Source organism: Drosophila virilis, chromosome 2, assembly GCF_030788295.1.
Source record: "Drosophila virilis strain 15010-1051.87 chromosome 2, Dvir_AGI_RSII-ME, whole genome shotgun sequence".
Taxonomy (NCBI): Eukaryota; Metazoa; Arthropoda; class Insecta; order Diptera; family Drosophilidae; genus Drosophila; species Drosophila virilis.
In genome coordinates, this window is record NC_091544.1 from 9,948,459 (window position 1) to 9,975,835 (window position 27,377).

The 27,377-nt window shown below is 39.6% G+C and overlaps 3 protein-coding genes and 1 long non-coding RNA gene across 9 annotated transcripts in view; 1 reads left to right on the forward strand and 3 right to left on the reverse strand.

The window, feature by feature from the left end:
- Rbp (RIM-binding protein) lies at positions 1-23,494 on the forward strand. Of its 5 annotated transcripts, none has more exons than XM_015171469.3 (19): positions 1-311; positions 2,105-2,270; positions 2,336-2,434; positions 2,511-2,765; positions 4,288-4,411; positions 4,474-4,889; positions 6,751-7,288; positions 7,346-7,457; positions 7,517-7,662; positions 7,727-7,927; positions 8,142-8,332; positions 8,404-9,076; positions 9,145-9,392; positions 10,621-10,701; positions 11,917-12,417; positions 13,042-13,362; positions 13,437-13,728; positions 16,627-16,694; positions 19,743-23,494. In XM_015171469.3, the coding sequence occupies exons 1-19, from the start codon at positions 277-279 to the stop codon at positions 20,496-20,498; spliced, it is 5,223 nt and encodes a 1,740-aa protein (XP_015026955.1). In that variant the 5' UTR covers positions 1-276; the 3' UTR covers positions 20,499-23,494. The 5 variants fall into 5 exon arrangements, with proteins under 5 accessions (XP_015026955.1, XP_015026952.1, XP_015026954.1 ...); XM_015171466.3 differs by having other exon boundaries at positions 2-311; positions 4,474-4,844; XM_015171465.3 differs by having other exon boundaries at positions 3-311; positions 4,474-4,844; positions 6,781-7,288.
- Positions 2,767-3,688, reverse strand: h-cup (heineken-cup). Its single transcript, XM_032439402.2, has one exon. The coding sequence runs from the start codon at positions 3,575-3,577 to the stop codon at positions 2,855-2,857; it is 723 nt and encodes a 240-aa protein (XP_032295293.1). The 5' UTR covers positions 3,578-3,688; the 3' UTR covers positions 2,767-2,854.
- Positions 12,795-13,541, reverse strand: LOC116651923 (uncharacterized). The gene is made up of 2 exons (XR_004304949.2): positions 13,411-13,541; positions 12,795-13,322 (listed from the first exon to the last, which is right to left on the reverse strand). It is a non-coding gene; the product is annotated as an uncharacterized lncRNA (long non-coding RNA).
- Positions 23,447-27,377, reverse strand: part of LOC6630290 (sodium-independent sulfate anion transporter) — a 4,770-nt gene continuing 839 nt past the window's right edge. Inside the window, exons 1-5 of one of the 2 annotated variants that reach the window (XM_032439212.2) lie at positions 26,234-26,367; positions 25,504-26,171; positions 25,107-25,443; positions 24,778-25,040; positions 23,447-24,725 (exon numbers count right to left, since the gene is read on the reverse strand). In XM_032439212.2, the coding sequence (XP_032295103.1) occupies positions 24,216-24,725; positions 24,778-25,040; positions 25,107-25,443; positions 25,504-26,171; positions 26,234-26,330 (1,875 nt within the window). In that variant the 5' untranslated portion in view covers positions 26,331-26,367 and the 3' untranslated portion in view covers positions 23,447-24,215. Of the gene's footprint in view, positions 24,726-24,777; positions 25,041-25,106; positions 25,444-25,503; positions 26,172-26,233; positions 26,368-27,377 lie in introns of those variants that run through there. The other variant, XM_002054261.4, reaches the window with a different exon arrangement.

Below are 27,377 nucleotides of genomic sequence, written 5' to 3' on the forward strand. Positions count from 1 at the left end.
GGCCGTAATGAGACTTTGCTGCTGTTGCGCTTCGCATTTGACTGCGCTCCGCTGTGCTGCACACACGTCTCATTATAACGCTATCAGCAAAGTATACACACACACACACACACACACACACACATACATACACACTTAGAAAACTGTAGTGAAAAAAAAAACGACCACAGTTACTATAAATAACTGCAGCTGTCCGCTCAACTAATTGTGCTGCATTAAGTTCTTCAGGCAATGATTTGATTCGATAAGCAAAATGTTGTTAATATATAGTGTTTAATGTTTCACACAATGGACAGAAAGTGTAATTCGAGGTAAGCGTTATCCTTGATATTTGACAGAGAACATGCAATAAATGAACCTGAGAGCTGTTGCTGGCACCACCGGAAGGGCGGCAAGTAAATGTCACAGCCCACCTGCTGGATGCTGTCATGAACGCCCACAGATGGGCGGGGCATCTATCGACAGCAGCATCAGGATAAACCTTGTCATTGCTTTTAAATGTCAAGGGGAAACACAGGCGGGGTAGATAAAACGGCAAAAGTGGTTTCGTACAACATCGCCAACGACAGATGGATGCAGCTCTATGTGGGTGGCGCGAGTGCTTGTGGAAAAGTGTGTATTAAAAAAAAAAAATCATCACTGCGTTTCGTATCCATTTTACTAAATTTCCCGTGCACAGCAGAGGCCGCAAAGTGATGCAAATTGCATATCCTCAGCGATTTATTATTGAATTTAAAATCCAATATAACTCTGAGAGCCACTAAAGGAAATACAGCCTGTTAGAGGCGAGCTCTTCGAACCAACATATTCCTACGATTTGCAGTTTCATATCCATTTGCGAGTTGTATCATTTGCTCTTTGCCCGTTGCATCGTTTTTCTGTTGTCTAGACAAACTGGCGCGTGTCTAATACCCTATAAATGTGGGTAGTTTCTTGTGGGACGAACTATATAAGCTTCAATATTTAATTGTACGTATTGAGAAGTGTTTGTTTTTTTTTTTTGATATACTATTTTGACGGTATACTATATATTGAATCGGTTGAATATACTGATTAATTATGTATGTATCTACATTGTGTGGCGGAGATGTCTCTTTCTATTTGTTAAGCATTTCATGACAAAAGTATAACACCCTCTACGAGGGTATAAAAATACCGACGTCACTATCCAATATAGACAAGTCTGTCTGTTGCTCCGTCTGTCAGTCTCTCAGCCTTTAAATATACCAATGCACTATTTGAATTTTTTCTAGTTTCAAATTCAAGATATTGTCAACATCTTACTAACATACTTACCATTAAGCTTTATGATTTTGATTTTGTATGTACAAGTTTTCTGATTTTAAAAATAATTTGACCAAACTCTGAAGTTTAACGCTTCACTTTTCTCTTAAAATATCTTCTTTTTTTTTGAAGATATTCTAATAATCTATGCAATTATTTAGAGCTTAAGCCTTGATTGATAATGTCAAGGGATTAATAAGAGGGTATTTCAGTAGTTGTCAACTTTCCATTTCTTTACTTGTTCCTCATAGCACAGTTGTTTTTATACCGCCACGCGCCTAACTTGGCGTATGAGTAATACAATTGACTGTATGATAAATACGGTTGTGTGTGTGTGTGTGTGTGTGTGCATGTGTTCCTGTGCGAATGTTTGTGCCTGCAATTGCAGACAGTCAAATCAAAGCATTAGATTGCGGCAAGTGAAAGAGAGAACGTTAAGCATTTCTTACGGTTGCGTGGCGTATACGTAATATGGGAAATAACTGGGAATGTGCTATAAATGCAATTTTAAATCAAACACGGCCATTTGGGAGGTATTTTTGAATGAACGTGACGTATATTATGGGTCGGCCTCGAAATGCGGTCACAACGGTAATTAACCTAAAGTTCAAAGTTCAAAGCGCACACGTTTGCCAAGTTCTCTGTGTGGCCACGTTCCAATTACAGCCAAGCAAAGCAGTTGACCCATTTCTATAGCTTTTGAACATAAATAAATAAAGCCAAAAACGAGCAATAACCCTTCGTTTGCTGCCACCCACGGGGAGATTTATAGTTCAGATCGGAGCCCAGATTGAGAGACGTTTGCTTTATTTATTCGCAGTCGTCGCAAGGGCAGCCACAGCATGCCGTACGAGTCGATGCACCATCATCAGTCGGCGGCCGCTGCAGTGGCCGCCGGCGTAGCGCCAAATAGCGTGCTGGACTCGCTCAGCTTGCAGCTGCGCGATGCGGAAATGCGACGCACCGAGATCGAACGGGCGCATCAGGTGAGTCATCAGCTCCCAATGATTTATAACAACAATGCTTAAATATCGTGTGCATCTTGCGGCAGGAAACTCTGGCACAAATACGCAACCTTAGCGGCAGCGCACGTCCCGACACCGAGGCGGTGGAGAATCTGCAATCACGAGCTCGGGAGCTGGAGAAGAAGGTGCGTAACCTATGGCAAATGTGACAAATGTAACAAATGTTGCACACAACTAACACTCTTTTGTGTATGCTTTTAGGTGGCGCTGGAAAATGTGCACTGTGAGGAGCTGCAAATTGAGCTAACGGCCGCACTTAAGGCCAAGGCATCACGTTCAACTGCTTCCCATATGGGCAGTTGTCCTTCGTCATCGGCCCCAACATCCCAACATGGGCCATACCAAGGCGCCAATATACCAACATCGGCCAGCAGTTCCACCGTCACATGGGCACCGACAATCAGCCACCAGGACCAAGGCTCCGAGATTGATATAATAATGGCCAAGATCGAACAGGTAAACTCGGTTTTTGTTTCTATTGTCTAACATAAATAAGTTAAGAACAAAGTAACTTTAACTGTCCCTTGCTGCTGCTTCGTCTCTGCTCATTGAAGCTGCTCTCCATCCATTTCACTTATAGTCGAGTTGTCTGTCGACTGACATTCATAGCCGGACGAGAAACAAGTCAGGAAACTTCCAAAGCTATCCGAGCTGCTCGTGTCCGAGTCCACAACATCGCCAGACTCGATCTGTGTGCTGCTCTCAGTTTGTGACGGCAGGCCGTGCTTGAAGAAGTCCTTGTCAGTGGCACTCGCGAAAATCTGTAGCTTGCGGCGCATCTCTTCATTGTCTTTGGTCAGCTGCTGAATTATGCGCTGATTCTCTTTGCTATTGTCCTCCTCCAGACCAATACTGTGTATCATGATTGCGGTCATCTCCTCCAGGCGCGCGTCCAGATTGTTAACAACGTTCTGCAGCTTGCCAATATATCTTTCGCGCATATTAAATCTCTCGCAAAGCATATTTCCCTTGCAGTGCTCTTTGTACTTTTGCATAATTTGCTGAACGCCTTCCCGGTACTCGAGCACGGCTTGCTTTAGCTCGGCATTCTCAAGCAGCTGCTGGATACGTTCACTGTCAGTGCAATATTTGACCAGATTTTTTAGTAATTGATCATCATGTACTCCGCAACAGTCGATGAATTTCTGTTCCGCACTTTGACTGTCAGCCAACAGACATGTTGTCTTCTGTAGCAAATCGTTGAAATCACCAGAAAGCTTCTGTGCCTTGATTATCAATCCAGTTACTGCATCGTGGACCTGGCTCATGTTGTACACGTTGAATTTTAATATTTTCGTAGGCCAACTTCAGCTCTCTTCCAACTGCCAAAAGCACTGACAATGAACAGACACGAACAATTGCTGACAGCCCTGAAGTAAAGTGATTGGAATCAAGTGTCACATCGACTAAATCAACTCTCGCTAAGCCTGCCTGGATCGTGTCTGAAATAACTCAGTAAAATAGTACTTATAGCAGTTTTTATCATTCATTTATCATTTTATCTTTCGTTCCAATGGCAGCTATATGATATAAGTAGTAGTCCAATGTTAGTTGGATTTTTGTATGTAAATAAAATACTGAAACTAGGAAAGGTTAAGATATCCAGGAAAAATGTTGTTCACGTACAGAAATATGTCGATTATTGAGCAGTATCCAATTCAATCCAAGCAGACTCTGATATTGATACGGATTAAGAACATTTACACCTTTTTGGTTCGAAAATGTCACCTTCGATGCATTGGGTTCTTGTATATAGAGAACCATCGAAGAACAATTGCTCCTTAATTATTATTTTATTTGATTTTTTAAATATTGTTTTGATTTGTTTAAATTTTTAACCAATTAAATGTGATGTCAATAAATCAGTTAATATGTGATAACCTTAGGTTTGAAGACAGTTCCATTCGAATCAGGCTGACCCTGAAACCTTTTTATGCCAAAATCTACATATAAAACTGTTGAACACTTTTGATTTCAGGATAATCGCGTTTTGGCCGAACTGGAACAGCCGCGTACTTCAGCGAGTGCCAGCATGTCAGCGTTGCCGCACAGTTCCATGATGGGCATGGGAAATAGCGAATTTAGAACCATATCAAAGAGTGGTAAGTCGGCTTACGGTTAATACTCTAGCAAGTGTATATGCAATTCGTGTTGGTGTTCGTAGAACTCGAAGAAGAACTGAATCGATATAAAAGAGCAGTATTGGGCAGCGCATCGGGCGGCGGTGTGTCAGCTCTATCGTCCGGCTACTCGAGCCTGCCGCAATCGCTGGCCTCCACGCTGGGCAATGGGGCCAGCACCAGCCTGAGCGGCACCAGCGTGGGCTCGCAGAGCGTTGCTGCCGCCGCCGGCATCGGCGTTGGCGGTCATTCATCCATATCGGCCCTGGTGCCCAACTCAATCAGCGGCATATCCTCGAGTCTGAGCAGTCAGGCCATACAATCACTGAATACGGCTGCCTACGGGGGTGGCCAGAGCTCCGTTGAGAAGCTGCTGAGTGGAACTAGTGGAATAACTGGCATTCCACCATTGCCGGTAAATATTCACACGATGAAGGCTATGCCAACGGCATTAAGTCAGGTAAACCAACTATTTTCAATTGCAATGAACTACAAGCAACAAAAACGAAACCCAACAAACAATTATTAAATGCAATTAAATTAGCTATTTTAAACCAAGCAATATCGCTTTAAAGCCTGGCATACGACATGGCTTTGGCTCTCCTTGGTGATCATCTGCTTCAAGTAGCCTTCGTGTTTGTTTATTTGTTGATCATCCGTGCTAATCCAAGTGGCATTGCGACTGCCGCTCGCCGTGTAACTAAATCACATTTTGTGCTATGTTGTAGTTTCATTATTGAAAATAATTACATAGTCACATACCACATACACATACATACACACACACCCAACACACATTACATAGCGTTTGACATACCTACTAAAACATTAACTTTGAGTCACAAAAAATAATCTGGGCATTTCCATGTATTTCCATTACTCATACAATAACTTTTAAGCAAATATTTATGAAGCAAAGAAACTCCATGCATATTTGCAGATCTATGTAGTTTGTTTAGCAATTTAGTCTTCGAATTTGAATTGAATTGTTTCTTTTTTATGTTGTTAAATATTTCAAATGCATGCTTAAAGATTTTATACACAATAAATCAATTGTCAATGTTAAGACATTAGTCTACCTATATTTCTTTTGTTTAAATTATTTAAAATCTGAAAATATATGTACAAATATTAAATATGCGGTATAATAGAATACTTATCCTACAAAACAAAATAGAAAAGCATCTTTCGTAAAATTTCATTTCATCTATCCAATGGGAGATCAGATACTTAGCCCCATATTATCTAAGTATTCCCAGCAGAGTTAGTTAGGGACATCTGAAGAAAACTAAGAGAATATTTTTTATAAGAGCTATATTTTTGATCAATTGTAGACCTTAGGGGCTTAGCCAAGTTCTTGTGTGTTTACTTTCTTTAGATATCACAATTTCCCGGGGGTTCACATTTTAGAAAAAGACGTATAAATTAAGATAGTTTAAGACAGGGGCTAGCTTGCATGGGAATATAATTAGAAGCTAATCAGCTTATCGTTCAGATCGGGAACACATAGCTTATGGGCTTGCAATATATAGAAGAATCTTTGCATGACTTTTTACTGATTTCACCTATTTAAATATTTCATTGAAATCCCGAACATAGCCCATTCTCTTCCATGCACAGCACACTGTATATTCACATATTTAACCAACTGAAAATACAAATATTCAAATTAAATCTATAGAAAAAAATAAATACGCTTTTCGTTTCGATGTTTAACTGCCAATACATTATTAATGAAATATTGTTCATGTCAATTGCTTGGAAACGGCTTCAGTTCATATATCAATCAATATACTCATATCCTTTATAACAACTTCGTCTGCGTCGTTATTCACAACATGTTCAATAAAGTTTTCAAATACGTTCTCATAGCTAATATAATGCTGTTTCTAGTTGGCTTCTTCACATATATTGATCAATAAACGTGTACTTTGTGATCTCTTTTCCCATTTTATGTGCTCTTGTCTCTCTCTCTCTCTCTCCTTCTCTCTCTCTCTCTCTTTCTCTCTGTATTCTCTTTTTGTCTTTTTGTACAATAACTCGTATTTCGATTCGTTCTCTTCCCTCTCTGCTGAAACTTGCGGTTTACCTTGCAAACTATACGAATCCTTCTGCAATACATGTGTTTCAATGTCTCTCTGTGTGTGTGTGTGTGTGTGTGTGTGTCTATGCAATAAATATCTTAACCCCTTTAACGCCCACCTACACTAATACACTAACCGACAACAACAACAATCAAACACAATGTTAATTGACAAACTAAAAACCCAAAACCAAAACGAACTTGAAATTGAATTTGAAATTGAAATTGAAACAAGAAGCGCGGAACAATACAACTGTACAATTTACAGAGCACAACCATGCCCCTCCTGTCACTCAACTCGCATAATCTGCCGCCTGGCGGCTCCACCAGCTACTCGGCTTTGGGCCTGAGCGGCGGCAGCGGCATGGTCGGCAGCTCGCTGACCCATCCCACCATGAGCAATATCAACATGCTCGACACGAGCGCCCTTCTGGGCCTGGGACCAGTTGGCAGTGGCATAACGGGCGCCACTTCGCTCTATGGCCTGAGCGCTGGTGCTGCCGGCGCCCTGGGCAGCTCGTATGGGCCACCATTTATGGATGCTGCCTCGAGCGCCTCGTATCCATTCACATCGGCTGCACTGCGCCAGGCCACCAAGATGAAAATGCTGGATGAGATTGATATACCGCTGGGGCGATATGGCAATCGTAGCTCACCATGCTCACCCATTCCCGTGGGGCACAGCAGCTGGGGCCTGGACGAGTTCACCGATGGCCTGGGCGCCTCCTTAATGCACAATCGCAGCGGGCTGGCGCTGGGCGCCCTCGATCTGGACAGTGAGTATAGCGGCGGTAATTGGCCAAAAGTGAATCGTAAATGGCATCTACTCGCAGCTCGCAACCACGCACTAAACGGCGCCAGTGAGCCCCAGGTGGACATGTTGGACATACCGGGCAAAGGCCGTTGTTGCGTCTTTATAGCCCGCTTTCCCTACGATCCACCCGAGTAAGTAACCTCTAGATTTGCCACATATTCATAGCTGAACTATTAAATGCCAATTCCAGGGAGGCTGAGGGCGAGCTTTCACTTTGCGCCGGCGACTATTTGCTGGTTTGGACTAGCGGCGAGCCGCAGGGTGGCTATCTAGATGCGGAACTATTGGACGGAAGACGCGGCCTAGTGCCCGCCTCGTTTGTGCAGCGACTTGTGGGTGAGTTGCAGCTCGAAAGTCCACTGCAATGGCTGCAATTAAATGCCGCATTTTCTTTGGACAGGCGATGATTTGCTGGAGTTCCATCAGGCGGTGTTGTCGACACTGCGCGACGCCGAGGATGGCTCCATGCAGTGCGACACAACGTCGCTGCCTTCCTTGCCGCCGCACAACCCATTGCTCACACACACGCACGAGGATCTGGCACGTTTGAGTGAGACGCACACCGATCTGGAGCACGACCAGGATGACATTAGCGATAATGGTAACTAAGCATTGGCTCTATACTAGACTCTGTATTTTTTGTAATCTTTTTGTGGCCATTCGAATGCGTCGCCTGCCATGGCACATGTGAGCATACAAATTTTTGAATACCCCTAATGTAGAGACGCACTGGATTAGGCTAGCAACAATCGAAGAACTAATACTTGAAAACTAATACATACATTTCTCTTCTTCTTTTGCTTTGCTCCCATCAGTTCCAGCTCCGAAACACTTGACCCTGGAACGGCAGCTGAACAAGAGCGTGCTCATTGGCTGGTCACCACCAGAGCCGGTGGGCTACAATCTGATCGATAGCTACCACGTCTATGTAGATGGTGTGCTCAAGGTCACGGTGAAGGCCAACGAACGCACACGCGCTCTAATCGAGGGCGTCGACTCCACGCGGGTAAGCACACAGTCAATTATAGGTATATGGTAAGGACTGCATATATTTATGGACTCATTTGACTCTTTTAGCCGCATCGCATTAGCGTGCGGAGCGTTACACAAAACCGTCAGACGTCCAGGGACGCCGCCTGCACAATGATTATTGGGCGAGATACTTCGCACTTGGGCCCCTCGGCGGTGCGCGCCTCGCACATAACGTGTTCCTCGGCGGTTATCTCGTGGCTGCCGGCCAACTCCAACCACCAGCACGTGGTGTGTGTGAACAATGTGGAGGTGCGCACCGTCAAGCCGGGCATGTATAGGCACACAATAACCGGGCTAGCGCCGAGCACCCAATATCGGGTGACTGTGCGTGCCAAACATTTGCGTGCCGTTGGCCAGCACACGCCACAAGCACCGGGCAGACCCGGGCAGGAGGAGGCACCTGGCGCCTATGCCGATTTTCGCACACTGACCAAAGGTCTGCCCGATCCGCCGCAAGACATCCAACTGGAGGCTGGTCCTCAGGATGGCACCATTCTGGTGACATGGCAGCCGGTTAACAGACCTACGTCCACGGGGCCTGTAACCGGCTATGCTGTGTATGCCGATGGTAAAAAGGTGACGGACATTAATTCCCCGACGGGCGATCATGCACTCATCGACATCGGCAAGCTGGGCGTCTTCAATCCCCGAGCCGTCACCATACGCACCAAATCACGCGATTCACAGTCGGCGGACAGTGCGCCCATACTGATACCAAGTGGGTGCAACTAAATTGAAATCGAACCGTGAATCCATTAAATCGCTTTCAACCAAACGCTTTTGTAGATAACGTGCGCAATGCTGTCGCTCGCCGGGGACCAAATCAAATGGGCATGGGTCCGCAGTTGCCGCAGCAGGGTGTCCATGGCATGCCCGGGCAGCAACAGCAAATGGGCATGCCTGGGCAGCAGGGGCAGATGCAGTCGCATATGATGGGCGGCCAGCAGGATCATACGCAATACGATCCCAACCAAATGCAGCAGCAGGGAATGCAGCCGGGCCAGCAGCCGGGCCAGGCCCAGCCGGGTCATCAGGTTAGTGAGTGCGCCCCACACCCAAATGTCAGCTGCCGCTCCAGATCTACACACATATGCGGATCAATTGGCACTGGCATTCACTGTATATAATTATATAATGTTCTGTGAACTCGTTTTCTTTATTATTTCGAAATGCAATTGGTTACAAGTTTTCCAAATTTCTCTTTAAACAAACACCCATCCACCACCAGAATGTACATAATGTTCTACAAGTGTAGATACTCTACGTACTCTATCCATCAACTATCCGATTCTGAATGCTTTTCCCAATGCCCTAAAAAGAAAATTCTTTTGATTTGTATATATACATACCACTGCTCTATCGGAGCAGCAACTGGTATGGGATATTCCAAAATACATACATATACATTATATACTTAACCTACTTATGTTCAGATTTTGTTTTTTTTTGGTTGAAACGTACATAAACTTTCGAGTTCATAATGGAGAATATTTTAAAAAGGAAAAGTATTCTATTTATCTATCAGCTACGTACTTTCTATATCTTTGGTACTCTATTCGAGATCTATTATGAATTGCCTTTTTCTACTTGCTACTTTTCTACCTCTCCTCAAAAGACTGAACTAAAATCCTATTTTCTATGAATTGTTTTGCAATATAACCACATTATATACATACACTATATGATATATTAGACAATCGCACAAAATTCACACACAAAATTTGTACAAATTATATATATATATATATATATGAAATGAACTGTTGCAGAGAACTGTGAGAAAGTAATGCCAACGATTATAACTATAAGAAACCAAAGCAATTTGAGACCTACAACTAAATCCCCCCATCCAAAAAAAAAAAAAAAAAACAAATACAAAAAGAATTTGTATGTATGTAAAGTTATTATTTATTTAGTTGATATTTAGGTTATGTGGACAGCGTATGCAGTTTTATTTTGCTAGTGTTTGTTCGAATTTTTGATTTGGGTTCATGATCTTTTTGAGTACAGTTCACAATAGCATGTTCCAAAATTGCTGCCAAATGCAATAATATATTATCAAGTTAATTGAGTTACTCAGTTTAAACAATAGAATTTTACATACTTATATAAGTATCTGAGCGGATTGATTAAGGAGAACGCAATGCAACGAACAATTTTAAACAAAACAAGTTATACATATTCATTTTCATTATATGAAACCAATACTGAAACGATACCGTTAACCCGTTACCATACCGAATCGAATCGAATCGAATACAGCCCGACGGAAGCTCCGGCTTGTTAGGTGGCCTGCTCGGTGGCCTCTTCTCGAAACCCACACAGAGTCAAGTGAACCAGAATGTAAGTTATACTGACAACATCTCTCACCTACCCCCATTTGTATTAATCACACACCAACACACACACTCTCTCACACACACAACACACACACACATAGACATAAGTTCAACTGTAATACCTTTGCCTAGAGTAATACTCTTTTCATAAGAGTTCGCTGCATTTTAGTCATACTTATGCCGATTTCTAATAACTTATATACTAGTATATACGAAGTAGAATATGCTTTTTCTTAAGCTTAAAAAAAAAACAATGAAATGCTAAGTGCAATTTTTTAACAATTTTTAATTCATAAGTTGGTTTCTTTTAGAAAAATATGGTGTTTACAAGAATTGTTTTTGGTTTTTTTAATTTTATGAGGCAACTTTCGAATGTGGGAAATTACAAAAAGTCGTGAATGAAATTGTTAAGATACTGCATGGTTAGCCAGGGGATTTGAAACGTGTTTAAATAGCTTAACAAAAGTATCTGAATGGTATAATTAATGCTCTGAAAATAAGCTTACCTCAAGCGAAGTTCAATTATGTATATTATTTAAATGAAACTTGCTGCCGTATAGTAAATAATCGACTGCCTGCTCTGACTGTGTTAGTCTCAGCGCCTACTATATATGCAATAATAATAATAAATTTGTAATATACAATTTAAGTACATGTATGTAAGTATTGTGATAGACTAGTATGCTCCAGTAGGTTTTCATAATCGCAGTTCATATTAGAGACATGTGTATACAATCAAACATACTTATACAACAGTTACAGGAACCAACCAAACATCTACATAGTTATTTCGACTCAAATTCGTGCTTTCTTTTTTTCTGAAAACATTTAACAACTAGCTTCGTATTTGCCTTCGACCTATCAGCCATAGTCTTTTAATTTTTCAGCTGCTTGTATTTAGCTCCTGCTTATTCTAAATACACGCCTTCCTCTACACACACACACATACACATATACGAGTACTGTTTACCTAGTATATACCATATATATTCATATAACCTCTTTAGTTGTGTCGAGCCTTAAAGCCATACGCAGACGCCCGCACATTGCTAAAGAAATTACCTCTCTATAGACAATGTGAATGAAAAACAGAGTACAAATTAAGAACAATTTTTGCGACAATCTAAAAAGAAGAAAAGCTAACAAAATTTCAAATTCATTTAAATTAATTCAAATTCATGCGCGTGCTATCGTCGGTCGATAATTTATCGATAATCAGGGCTATCAGCCGGGCGCACCGCAGCGCGGCATGGTGCCAGGACGACCCCAGGGACCACAGCAACAACAACAGCCGTACGGGGCGCAGGGCCCCATGGGAGGGCCCCGATTTCGTGGACCCGTGCCGGGACAAATGGCAATGCAGGGTCAGATGCAGGGCCAGATGCCAGGACAAATGCCTGGTCAAATGCAAGGTCAAATGATGGGTCAGCAAGGGCCGGGTCCACGCGGCCCACTCAACCAACAGCAGCAGCAGCAGCAACAACAACAACAGCAGCAGCAACAGCAGCAGCAACAACAGCAGCAACAGCAGCAGCAACAGCAACAAGGTCAAATGATGCCCGGCCAGCAACCGGGCCAACAGCAGCAACAGCAAATGCCCGGCGCACAGAAGAAGCCGCGCTATTTTGTGGCAATGTTTGACTACGATCCATCCACAATGAGTCCCAATCCAGATGGTTGCGACGAAGAGCTGCCCTTCCAAGAGGGAGATACTATCAAGGTAAGCTCTTTGCAATTTTGCTGATACACAGAACCACCAAAACACTTTGCAGCCGCAGAGCAAATGCTACCCACTTAGGCACCGGAGCTTGCAGTAACCGTCCACGGTAATAATGGTAAATCAGTAATCAGCAATCAGCAATCAGCAATCAGCAATCAGAATCAGATAATCTGGATATCAGCTAATCAGCTAATCAGCGCTTGCTCTGAATTGGATGTCGAATTGGAACGATGCCGAGAATTGGCTGCGCTTGCCGCTAATTGAATGAATGAAACTTGTGCATGTTTTTCCTTCGCCAATCCTAAGTCTGCCCCACCATACAGTTAAGATCGTTATAAATACGTTTAAATACCCATATCAATAATTACAAATACAACTACTCTTACTTAACTAAATGTAATTACGAATATACCATACAATACTATATACCCAACAACCCGACCACACACACTAAGTAGAAGTTGTTCTCTTCTCTCTAATAGTTCCATAAATAACCGTTAAGTTAGCAATATGCACTCTACATATACACTACCAACTAGCCATTATGAGTATACCATATATGCCCAGCTCCTTGGTTGAAGTCGGCCCTGCTAACACTACTCTCTTTCACGCTCTGTGGCACAGGTCTTTGGTGATAAGGATGCGGATGGCTTCTATTGGGGCGAGCTGCGGGGTCGTCGAGGCTATGTGCCGCACAACATGGTTAGCGAGGTGGAGGACACCACCACCCAAATAACCGGCGGGCAAATGCCCGGCGGCATGCAGTCGACAACAACTGGCGCCGGCACCGCACAAGTTATGCCCGGCCAGAGTGCTCCGCAGCAGAGCATGCGGAATGTGAGCCGCGATCGCTGGGGTGACATCTATGCGAATATGCCAGTGAAACGGATGATCGCCCTCTATGACTATGATCCCCAGGAGTTAAGTCCAAATGTGGATGCCGAGGTGAGTAGAACAATTAGTAGAGTTTTTCGCAACATTCACCTGACTCACCTCACTATAAATACCCTGCTTTCTAGCAAGTGGAATTGTGTTTTAAGACGGGTGAAATTATCCTCGTTTATGGTGATATGGATGAAGATGGCTTCTTCATGGGTGAACTGGATGGGGTACGGGGCTTGGTGCCCTCAAATTTCCTGGCCGATGCGCCCGACCAGTACAACAATCAAATGGGACCGGGCGGCGCCGCTGGGCGTGGCAGCCTCAGTCAGCGGGGTCGGGGCCAGGGACCCGGCGCTAGGGGACCACCGCCGCCGCCACGGGATAACATGATGCCCGGCGTTGCTGGACAACGTGGTCCACAAGGCAAAAGTAAGTAGGCTTTGTGCAGATTAATTTGATCAACGGACTTTTTTGCATTTCTTTTTAATTTTGATATATTTGTTTTTTTCTGATTTTTTAATTATTTTCCTTTGATTTAATACAATTTTTACTAAATATGATACTAAAACTTATTCGAAAAGCAATTACAGGCTTACTATTTTTAATTTTCTCTTCTGATTTGAGTTTTTTTTATTTTATTTTATTTTTTTTTTTACAAAAAAAGAAGGAAAATCTCAAAGCAATTCTCTTAAAATAAAACACATACACTCTATAAGATAATTAAATATGCAGGTTTTTCAGACTAACTACACAAACAAGCAGGATGATATTATATATATAGCGACTAATCTTATGAACTATATGTACTCAACTACAAGATTCCGTTGGTTTTATTTTGTTCGTAACACCAATAGCATATATATATCTACACATATATACATACATATATGTGTATCAATATTAAATCAGCGAAAAACAAAAATAAACACTTATGAACAATACGATCATGCTCCAAAAAGAAACAAACAAATTTCGTGACGACACAAAAGAATCTTTCACTCTTCTTTCTGTCTCTCTACAACTCTTTCGCAAAATTAAAAAACAAAAAAACAATATATATATATATATATATATATAAACCAAACAGTTACAGATGAATATATACAATTTCTGTTTTGAACGCCGCTAATTTAAAATATATATATTTATTTAATTTCTGTTATGATTCCGCAGAACTTGTTTATAATGTTACACTACTTCTTTATACACATATATATATATATATATATATATATATGTATTTATATATATATATGCATATATAATTAAATTTTTTTACTTTGTGAAATAATTCATAATTTCAGCACCTGTCAATTCAATATTTCAAGAATCCTTTTATATTACATGTTCTTGTTTTTTGGTTGGAATCGATTTATATAAACCTTATCAAATACAATATATAGATACATAGTTGTTGTTCTTGTTGTTGTATACACAGTCTTTTAATTACCTCTCGCTTTCTCTTTGTTTATACTTTTTTTCAATCGATCCATTCGTCATATACAATTATATATACAAATAATGTTTATATACAATCGAAGGATTATTGAGAAGCAGCTTTAAGAATCCTTCCAAATCATTCAAAAAAAAAAAAAACATAACACTTTTGTTGATATTTTTCCAAGTACTTTCTTTACTGTCAACACACTTTTTGAAAATTACAAAATTGTTTCTACTTTTGTCTCTTGTCTTGCGTGACTTTCTCTATAGCCTTGCAAAATTTCTAGATGGTCTCTTGCATGTAATTGAAACCAATTTAACTTAAGTGTATTTATCATTTCCATTTGACTTTAAATCGGTTTGTCTTTATGTTTTTGGTTATCCTAACAATTTAATTTGCATAAAATAAGAGACTAGTTTCTTGCACCTGATTGTCGAATGAAATGTAATTCCTTAGTTGCTCACCGATCGATTATAGAGTCTGTAAAAACCATCTAGTTTTACGTGACAACGACTGATTAAATATATGTGAATATATAATATATATCTCCGAGAGCCTGTAAATATTGAACGGAATTCAACGATCTAGTTCTTAGGATGGAATTCTCATATACCCGAGCACATTGCATACGAGTATATATGTTGACAACTGTTCGTATAAACCATGCTGTCGTGTGTGTGTTTTTTTCCGCAGTCAAGCGTGTGTATCCTGCAGATAAAACTCTTGAAATCGAGTATATATACAGATATATATATCTCTACCCTATTCCTGGTTTCTGTTACTGTTTCTGTTTCCCATGTGTACGATCTATTGCGTTGCTTTTTGGATTCCTTTTTCTTTTTAAATAAATAACATTTGATCTATTTTCTCGTTGGTTTTGAATGTTGCCCCTGTTTGTTTTGCTATTTAGCCAATTTAGCCAATTTGGACATTTTTGATTAAGATTTTTAGTTTCCTAGAGATATAACAACAAAAACAACAACACTGCAGGGGCTTAAAGCACATATGAAAATGATTTTCAAATGAATCTCTTTGTAAACTATGTACATTTCTAATGTAATATAATAACGTTTAAAGTCCTAACCTAATTATTACCATATAGTATGCATATGTTTTTTACAATATCATAAGCGCCATATATGTGGCCAGCCAAGATATCGTTTTGCGATATTGTCCTATCCTATGTACAATTGTTTTGTTTGACAAACCTGAGATGCTGCTCTGTGCAGATTTCTTTAGGGATTTATGTTTTGTCAGACCAGACGCCATGCGCAAAAGGTAATATTTATGCTACTTACATACATACATGATATTCATTAATTTTTTTTTAACAAATATAATAATATGTACAATACTTTTGTCTCTTGCCAATGTTCCTAGCGATCCATTACTTTTGGCGCCTTTTTCTCCGTTTTGTATTGTGTTTTCGAGAAATCGTTTTGCAAGCAGCCCAAAATTTCAAATTTTAATGTCCCATAATAATAATTTGTATTGTGCTATTATTTCAATTGCATTTAGTTTATGTTTGATTTGAACTATATTTTCAATTTTACTTTCAACTGCGGTGAATTATGTAAAACAAACATCACGAAACTCGTTCTCGGAACTACGCGAATACGTTTCCGGTTCAGTATTCTATACGTAAGACAAAATCCTTACCAGGCAGCAGCTGTAACTGAAACTTTCTTTCAAATCTTTGAGACAAGATCTAGTTAACTTCTCTTGTGTTGAATTCATTTATTTGACTTATGTTCTTTTTTTTTTTTTAATTTGTTTTTCAATTGTTTTTCTTTTTTTTTTAAACTACTACAACTTCTTTCAAATAATTTTTTGTAATGGTCTGCTGTGGTAAATGTGAAGTCTTTATGTTATATTCGTTGCTATAGATGCTCGCCCTGCTTCCCCTACACTGTTAGACAACACGGGCCACCCTGCCCCCGATCACCAAACGCAGGTAAATACTCTTTCTCTTTTGTTTTCTTTTGTTTTGATATAAATACTTGAAGAAAAAATTAAAAAAAAAATGAACAAAATGCTAAAAGAAAAAAAAAACCAATACTCAAAAGAAAAAGTTAAGAAAGCGCAAAAATATATATATAGCCACACCTCATACGCTACAAAAGCTACAGATACTATTATTATTAATACTACTACTACTACTACTACTACTACTACTACTACTACTATTACTACAACTACAGCTGCTACAGCTAAAACTAACTTGCTATCTCTGTCGCTCATTTGGTTTTGGTTCTCTTCCCGAAAACAATCAAGTGTTATATACAAACTCAATCATCCAATAACAGATGCATTATGTTCACACTGGCATTGCCCCACTCATATATACGATCTGGAGACTCATTCTGAACAACATCAATAATCGCTCTCATACTAACATCCGATACCTAATACAATCCAATGTATTTGTATATTATGTTATCATGAATTGATCTTCCATTGTTTTCGTCTCGCTCACTCTTTCTTATTGCTAACGCATACGTTTCATACTCAATTACTCTGTCTATATATCTAAATAACTCATTCACTCTCTATAAATACTGATCTATGTTTGTGCGTATATCCAATGCTCTGGTAATCCATCCAAAACGCTTACAGTACAGTACATGAACAAAATTATGCTTATCCCATATAGAAGCAATATACATGTTTTCAACTATGTATGTATAGCTAGCAACATGTTTTATAGAACCTCGCCTAGTACAACGAATAAGCCAACAGACAAACAGACAAACAGAACCAACAGAACCAACAACAGCAACAACAATTTAAATATAAATAAATGTAAATTATTGTAAACTAATCAAGCATCAATGAAGCAATCAATCAATCAATTAATCAAACTACTCGTCCGTGTACATTTACCTACATACATACGTATGATTGTTCAGAAAATACTTTTACTTAGCATATAGCGCACATATTATTAGTGTGATATGTAATTATAAAAAATATATATGTGTGTATAGTCTGTAAATTGCATTTGCATTGCGGCAACGGCAAATACTTAGCTTCAGCTAGTCTTGAAAGAGGCATCATAGACAGTACCTATAGCACCCAATCATTCACATTTACTTAACTGATTTACTTAGTTAATGTTATTCAATTTATACCTTAATCGCAACATTTTTGCCATATTATTTTGTTGTGACATTGTTTTGCATATATTGTGTTTTATTTTTTTTTTGGTAAACTTAATTTAATTGGTTAACTTAATTTAATTGCTAAATACATACTTTTATACATTTAATTGCTAAAGCTTTCTGATATAAAATACAGTTTTCACAGAACTTTCAAAACTGGCGCTAATATCGATGCAAACATTTTTATTGAACATAAACAAATATCAGTTCTAGCTCTAAGGCTGTTTTTTTTTTTTTTTTTTAAATTTATTTTTATTTAATATCTTTCTTGGGCTAGCAACTAGAGAGTGTGTAAATACATAAGTGCATACAATTGATGAACGTACTCAGAAAACACCCAAACGCAAACAATTTAATACCAGATACGAAATATCGCTGATAAGATGTGCTAACCCGTATACATACTCGTATTCGTACATAAGCATAAACTAAAATATATTTAAATACTTTTTGATTTCCTTATTGCGTATACGCTACTAATTACATATCTATTTAATTGCTACTATTACTATATGGAATATTGGATGTAATGTGTACAAATTTCTATGTGATTCACTGTATGTGTAAACTATTCGATTTTCATTTCGAATCATTTATGTCGTTCGGTTTTTGCATATTCATTTTATCCTTTCATTTCGGTTCGTTCTCGAGTGTGCCTTTCTTTAACCTCCATAGCCATGTATATGATTTATATGATTCACAAAATATCACAGTATTCTTTTGTTTTGTTTTATTTAATAGTTTTTATTTTTGCGTTAGGCTACTTTTTCGTTTTGTGATTCTTACCAAAGAAAACACCTAAGGTACGAAAGAAAACAAAGAAACCCAAAAAAAAATATATAACATTTTCAAACTACTGGACGCTGATTGCACATCAATTTTGTGGAAGATTGACACGAATAACTTGAGGCGAAACTTTCGAAAGGGTTTTCAAAGCATTTTATACACATACACACATATACATATACATATACATATACACATATATAGAATGATTAAATCTTATTATTTTAGATAGTGTACATACCTAGAATTCGCCAATGCCAACATTTTTGAATAGAGTTCTTATGTTAGCTCCCTTTCCAACCCGTTCAACCATTGATTTTTTGGTACATACTTAATTTGAACTTTGATTTTTGATTACTGCAAGTGTTTGCCAGTTTTTTGAGCGTACTTTAAGGCATTTTTGTATATTCTAATTTCAATTGAGAAACGTTGCTAGTTCTACATAATTTTCGCATTCCAATCAAATGATTTATCACAAATGTTGGCAAACTTGTACTGTCATTCGTTTTGCTATCATAGAAGAAATCCAAAGAATCTCTCAAATGGAATACACTTTGATCTATAGATGTCAAATTTGCCTTGTTGCGATTGTGGCACTCTAGAGACTTGAAGATATTTCCGGTATTCGAGATTGTCAAACTTCCATTTCCACTGTTTTTATCGAGGTTTTGCCTTAGCCTAATATATATATTGACATATATCTATATATGTATACTTAGCAAATACGATATGTTGCGTAGTAGTTGAACGTAGTTGCAATTACTAGCTAACCAATCCGAGCCCGTTATTTGACTAACTAACTAACTTGTAGGCGCGCTTGATGAACCTCAGCAGCAGCAACAACCTAGTTGAATTGCAAAATAACAAATACGCTAAATTCATGACAATTTTGGGAATGCATTCGTAACATCGTGCAAATGATTACGTATATAATGCCATAAAATACAATTATTTAAATGATTAGTTGCCAATTTTGAAAAGAGCCTTCAATCGTTTGGAATCACTCGACTAATTCGCTATATTTTGGTATATATTCGAATATGGCCAACTTGCAGATGATCGGCCGCGTTGGTAATGTTGGCATGCAGCAGCAGCAGCAGCAGCAACAGCAGCAGCAGCAACTCCAGCAGCAGCAACAACAACAACCGTATGGTCAGCAACAGACGCAACAGCAGCAACATCAACAACAAATGGGCATGGGACAAACTGGAATGATGGGCATGGGCCAACAGCCGATGGGCATGATGGGCCAGACACAGCAACAACCGCAGCAGCAACAGCAGATGGGCCAGCAGATGGGTCAGCAGATGGGCGGCATGGGCCAAATGGGCATGGGTCAAATGGGTCAGCAGCAGCAGGTGCCTGTGACGACGCAGGCGCCAACGGGCGGACTCTTCTCCGGCGCAACTAGCCTGCTCTCTGGTGCTACTTCGGCTGCCACCGGTGGTCTATTTGGTTCAAAGCAACCACCCAAAACGGATCCAATGCAACCACCTGGCGGTGTGCAGCCAACGCAGCAACAAGCAAACGCCTTCGGTGCCCAACAAATGCAACCGGGCATGCAGCAGCCTGGCATGCAACAGCCGGGCATGCAACAGCCGGGCATGCAACAGCAGGGCATGCAACAGCAGGGCATGCAACAGCCGGGCATGCAACAACAAATGCCACCGCAAGCTCAGCCACCGCCACAGGGGCCGGGCGCCGGCCTGCTCGGTGGCCTCAAGGGCATTGCAGCGGCGGCGCCCGGCGGCGATGTACTCTCAAAAGGCAAAGATCTATTTGGCAAATTTGGGTTCGGCTTTGGCAAATAACCCTGGTCATTCCATAGGGTCCTGTTATATTATTCGTAGATTAGACCTATTATTATGATTATGATTATTGCTATTAATTACGATTACTAAGCTAATATATACATATACGTATACACAATTATACAAAGATAAAGTTAAAAAACAAAAACAAAAAAAACCAAAAAGCAAAACCTATGAAAAATCCAAGAATTCCCAGTTAACTGTGGGCCTATGTGAATGATGTTGTAATGTTGATATGATAAATGCAACTAATAGAACTAATGATAATATTTTTTATTAATACAATTGATAGAAATATTAATAATACTAAATGCTAAACGGACACAAAAGAAAAACAAGCAACATTAACATCACAGACAACTAAATAATATAAAAAAAAAACACACATAAATTGTTGTAAAATTGATTTAATATATATAAAATTTGCAGTTTAAGTAACTTGATAGCAAAGAAATAAATATAAAAAAAAATATATATATATAAATTACAACTAACTAAATGAAAAAGAAATGGACAAGCGAAGCGTGCTTTATTGCAACTTCACAGACAGACATACTAACACACACATACATACACATACATACACATATAACATATATGATACATACATACGTCTAGAAGGGTGGAAGTAAAAATACATATATTATATACATATACATACATTATATTTACAATTATTTGTTAACGCACATTGTTAAATTTGCTACTGTTGCTGACCAGTTTATAAATAAAATACGAGTAAATAAAACAAAAACAAAAACAAAACCCAAAAACTAAAAGTGAAATCCAAAACATACATATATTATATATATTTAAAATATATTAAAACCATAACATAAAGAGAATAAAAAACAAAAAAAAAAAAAAACAAAAACAAAAAAACAAAAATAATACACATTTAAATTAAGTCTATAAATCAAAACCTAAGTAAACTAAAGGAAAGTTGAGCAATATAGATGGCGCTGGACAAACCCAAACTATGCAGAACTACTTATACATATAGAGGGGTTAACGATATGATACGAACCTATACATATACTACATATGCAACATATGCTACATACACACATGCAAACACGCATGCATGCTGACATGTATACATATTTAAACAAATTTATATGCCTGTTAAGCAAACATCTATTTGGCCAAGGGGTAAATTACTCAGCCGCCTTTCATTGGAGCATAAAATGACGATCGCAAGCCCTTAAGAGACTCATAAAAACCGTCTATCCGATGCAATGCTGATGAGCTAATTGAACCCAAATCCTGCAGCTTTAATGCTTGTTGTTACGTTTGAAAAGACAAACAAAAGATTAACCAAATAAATAAAATGATTTAAAAGGAAGATAGAAAACAAATGCTTAACAACAAATAACACCCAACGTCGTATATGTGTGGAATACAATATTATAATAATATAAAACATTTTCACAAACACAAGAATCTAACATACCTATATATATATATGTATGCATACCATTTTAAGCAGGACATGAAATATGTTTGGCAAATTCTATATGAAAAGTTAAAAGTTTAACTGTTTTATTCTCAAGTCTACAAATCGAACCTTCCAGCTACTTACTATTGACTATCCATAAAGAGAAACACACATATTTACCTTAAAAAAAACAAAAAACAAAAAAAAAACCAAATTTAAAGGTTGCTTTGCTTAAATATTTAACTGGCTACAGTCTGTTATGACTGTATGCATACCACTTTCTTTTTCATAATTGTTTTTTTCTTTATACACGATTCACAGATGTTTCCTAATGTTTATTAATTGCTTTAGCAACATACAAAAAAACTAAAAGAAACAAAAAAAAAAAAAAAACCATACAAATTAATTGCGTGCATACAAACAAAATACAATGCGTACCTCTTGCTTTATGAAAACAGAAAGTATAAAACCTAATACAAAAAATACAAAAAAACACAAATGAAAATAAAAATATATAAAAATTAAACAAAGACAAAAACTATGAAAGTATGAAATATTTGTAAATTGGCTATGAGGGAAAATGAATTGTGAGCGAATTATTACTTTAAACAAATGGCATTTTCCAGCACTGGAATCCTTCACAAGCAAAACGACCATAGAAACTACTAATATGAATGTTGCGCAACACTGAAATTAATGTAGATTCAGAACACAACTGTACATTGTAAACTGGCAAATAGCTGCAGATACATACATCTTAGATACTCATGCATGCATGTACATCAGCAGAAATAGTTAAATATGATTCCAGTCGATTGACGACGACAAAGTGTGTTAAATACATACTCAAACCAGCATATTATATATATATATATATAATTAATGAAACAAGCGTTAACTTTTCCCACGTAAATAATTTTTACCTTACAATCAAATCATTGTATTATTTAGACACACAGCTGAGAGGCAACAAGTAACAAAAACCAAACTTAATTTTACTATAAACTCACATTATACACATAACAGGAATTGACAAGCAACTTCGGACATCCGAAGCTAATATACCCTTCCAAGAAGAGGAAGAAATTTACATGTGTCGCGCTCGAAAAAAAAAATCCGTTGTATTTATAATCTTGGCTAGAATGCATATGTACATATAGTATAGTACGATTCAGCTAAATGAGAGGAACTGTGCAGTAAGGGTATATTAAAGTCTGCCTAAATAAACACACACACACACACACACTACTTAGAAAGATTTACAGAAAGTACACAATTTATTTGAAAACAAAATACACAAAGTAAAAGAAATAAAACCTGTTTAAAACAAATGAAGATAATAGAAAAAAGAAAAAACAAAAAGAACTACGCATTACGGAAAGATAAACAAAAAACAAACTAAATTGTTATACGGTATTATTATACTTTTTCTATAACTTATAATTTCCTTATTGAATAACAAAACAAAAAACAAAGTGAAAAAAGAATATAATTAAACAACAATTTAAAAAAAAAAAAAATTAAATGCGGCCTTTTTGATCTGTTTGCGTTGAACAATTTGATTTGGGCGCCGCTTTGCTTGAACCGCTCCTGTGCCTGAATTTTAGTGCAGAAATATATACAAGATGCTCGTAGACTTGATTAATCCTGTTATTAATATGCAAAAATCGCGCTTTATACGACAATTTATAAAATAACAAATTCAACCTTCATAATCTGATTGTGTTGAATAGATTGATTTGGGCGCCGCATTGCTTGAACCGCTCCTGTGCCTGAATTTTAATGCAGACAGCCGCTATATATTTTAGTTAGAACTGATTAATCCAGCAATTAATATGGAAAATTCGCATGGTTTAACTCTAGAAGTTATGTGACTATCTTTATTGTTTACCACACAAAAAGGAACTACGACTGTTTGTATGCTCACTTCAGAATAGAGCGTATTTAAACGGAATACAATCAAGTAATAAAGTACAATTAAGCTGTAGATATTTACAGAGTGGCTGCTGTGATAAACACCAGCGGTTGACTTAATATACTATGCATATCTAAGCTGCTATATGGCCGTCATATAAGCGCAAAGTTGTGATCTACGAGCGCACGCGAGCCCACGACTGGCGACAGACAGGTGGACAGACGCCGCTGACGGCACGGCAATTAAGTGCCACAGCACGTTGTGACGTGGATCAACATGACACAGCCACAAGCCTGTTCCCGCCAAGCGGAAATGGCTAATATGGCGTTCTATGTATACTAAAGGGGTAGTGAAGGGGGGTGGTCTACTGTTTGCCCTCCAGTGGGAATAGTTGCTGATCGTCGTCACAAAAACGTATGTTGCCGGTGACGGGCAGCATCTGTTGCTGCTTGAGGCTCATGTGCTGCAGCACTAGCAGCACCTTGTCCCTGGCCAGCTCCTTGGCCACGGCCATTAGCATTTCAACAAAGGTGGCATCGAACTGCATGAAGCGACCGCAGTGCAGGACAATTGGGAAATCATTGCGGTAAAGCAGGCAAGCGGAACGGATCTCGGAGCGCAGCGTGTCCACGCCCGTGTAAAAGATGTCCGACTGTGGCACCACATGCACATAGTAGTTGGACTCGTGCTGCTTGAGGTAGACCTCGATTTTGGGATTGCCCAGACGCAGCAGTATGCAAATCATGCTGACCACAATGCCAAAGAGCAGGCCCATCTCGACGCCAGCGATCAGACATATGATCAGGCTGCCCGTCCAGCTGAATAAGTCCTTCTTGTTGGTCGGCCACAGTTCCTTGATGGGTGTCAGGTCGATCTGTGGATAAAATCTAGAACCATGTGCACATATTCTATAAAACAAAACCTACCATAAAAACAACTGCCGCAATGAGCACAGCTGCCAAGGACGCTCTGGGTATATACTGAAAGTAGGGCGTTAATATCGACAGCGCGGAGAGCACAATAAGACCCGTATAAATGCCAGCCATGGGCGTGCGCACGCCCGATGCCTGGCTGACCGCGGAACGCGTGAAGGCGCCACAAGTGGGCATGGCACTGAATAAGGAGCCGGCCAAATTGCACAGGCCCAGCGTCAGCATCTCCTGTGAGGCATCCAGCTTGCCATCCTTGACTGCAGGCGACAATTAACAAAATTATGATAAGCAAGTGGTTAGTTGCACACATTGCGCATACGCACCGAAGGCCTTGGCAATGGCCACATTGGCCAACACGGCCACAATGGGCACCAGCATGACTCCACTGCCCAGCTCGTGCAGAATATCGGTGAACACATAGGTGCGATTCTGGTACTCAAAAGCGAAGGGCGGCAACTTGAAGCTGGGCATGGCCGAGGATACCTTCGAGGAGAGCGCAAACGGCACCGCCTCCATTGAGCTCCGGTGCACCCACATGTAGACCAAGAGGCCGCTGAAGAAGACCACCAAGGCATTGCGCGATATGCTGATGTACCAGAGCACCTTCTTCAGGCGCTGGTTAAGCGGCGTCTCCTGCTTAAACTTGACTTGGGACAGCAGCTAAGTAGGGTGGCAGCCAAGTTATTGTCTGATCTACAGATGTGATTTATGTGGACTCACCCGCAGTGAGAGCAGCAGGCAAAGGCAAGCAATGCCCAGGCTGGCATCCGTGCCACGAATATTGCTAAAGTAGTCACCAATTGAGTTCACCTTCTTCAGACGAATGCCCAGCAGACTCTTTAGCTGTGCCATCACCACAATAAAAGCTGTGCCAGTCGTAAAGGCTTTTGTCACGGGCGCTGGTATAAAGCTGACTATGAAGCCCAACTGAAAGATGCCCATGAGCAGCTCCACAAAGCCGGCGAGAAAGGCCAGCACAATGACCATCTGGACCGGCTTGTCCGCACAAAACTGCAGCGTCATTATGGCCATCAGGCTGGTGGGTCCGATCGAGACCTGTGGAATTGTGCCAAAGAACACATATATGATGGAGCCAATAAATGCCGAGTACAGGCCGTACTCCGAGGACAGTCCCGCCAGCGCCGCATACGCAATGCTCTGTGGTATGATGGTCAGGCCCAGTGTGATGCCCGCAATGAGATCGGCAAAGGCCTGCGGCCGATCGTAGCTGCGTATCCAAGTGAGTATGTAAATGCGACGCAGCAGCCAATGCGCCTCCTTGGGTGCACTGTATCTGCCTTGCATGTCCATGTCGAGCGTGTGTGCCAGCTCGTAGCTATCGTCGCCATTTTTCGCCGTATACTTGACCCCAGCTTCGTCGCAGTTGGCTGCAAACGAAAATTGGCAAATGTATTCTCAATATTCTTGCACACTCCTCGTCTCATCCTACGATCGTAAATGCTGGACACCGTGGCCTGCGGCCGTGTGCCAGATACCCCGATTCGGCCCGTGGCAATGCCAAGCGTGCGCTTCCACGGCCAACGCATTTCGTACTGATTTTCGATTTAGCTAATGGGCAAACTTTAACTGAATTTTGTTTGTTTGCTTTTCTGACCAGGCGGATATTTTTAGAGTTAAGCCAGTATGCGACCTGCTCGAAAGCGCGATATATAGCACCTGGCAGTCCGCAGCCGAGCCGGAGTTGACGTATTTTTTTCCCCCAACTGTGCGAAATCTTAATTGAATTTCTGCCGCCAGGCACGACCTGGTAGATAGATATTGTTATAACGAGGGAGCAAAAACAGCTGAGGCTCTTTATTCGTACCGGAACAGATCTGTGCGCCAATTGAGAGCCCGTTTCACCCTCAATTCATTGAAAGTGTTTTTGAAATTTACAAATCACGCTCAACTTTCAACTAGAACCATTTTGTAAGTGCAACTATTCTAGTTACTCATTTATTTATTTACTACATTAACTTTTCATTTTCTTTGAACAATGTCTCTGCGCAATATTTAGTTTACAGATTAACATGTTGTTCCATTTTGTTAAGCCCAAGTGCTGCGTCCTATTAATAGGTTGCTAATCCAAATATTGGACTGACTCATCAAATTTGGCGTTAATAATTGTGTGGCGAAAAAAAAAAAATTCCACTTTGTGTTTAATTTACTAATATCTGATTTGTGTGCTACATATATAATTATGGACACATACGAACTTTAGCATATTCATTTTATCGTATCGCTAATTTAATTGAAAGTTCGGACATGTCCACAGCGCATGAATTGTCTATAGAATTTTAGATAACTGCCGGCCTCTAATTATGTCAATTATAATATGAATTTATTATTTCCGTTATTATTCGCAAACTTGATCAGACTGGCTAAAAAAAAAATAACTCTTTATTGTGTCTGTGACAGGCACAGCAGAATTTAAGCTCAGCAAGTTCATCTAAATAATTAAATTACATCAAATAAATTGTTATATGACTGCGTTTTGAAACTTTCCTTCCAACTTAAAAATACAAATTCTGCTTCCCAGCGAACGACTTTATAAAATACGAGAAACTAATCGGATCTGTTAAGATTTCAACAAG

Excerpts from the sequence above, each read along its gene's own strand:
- h-cup (XM_032439402.2), bottom strand. The coding sequence starts at position 3,577 with ATGAGCCAGGTCCACGATGCAGTAACTGGATTGATAATCAAGGCACAG.
- Rbp (XM_015171469.3), top strand. The coding sequence starts at position 277 with ATGTTTCACACAATGGACAGAAAGTGTAATTCGAG. Across the intron at positions 2,271-2,335 it reads AGATCGAACGGGCGCATCAG|GAAACTCTGGCACAAATACG; the intron begins GTGAGTCATCAG and ends ATCTTGCGGCAG. Across the intron at positions 7,458-7,516 it reads TTTCCCTACGATCCACCCGA|GGAGGCTGAGGGCGAGCTTT; the intron begins GTAAGTAACCTC and ends TGCCAATTCCAG.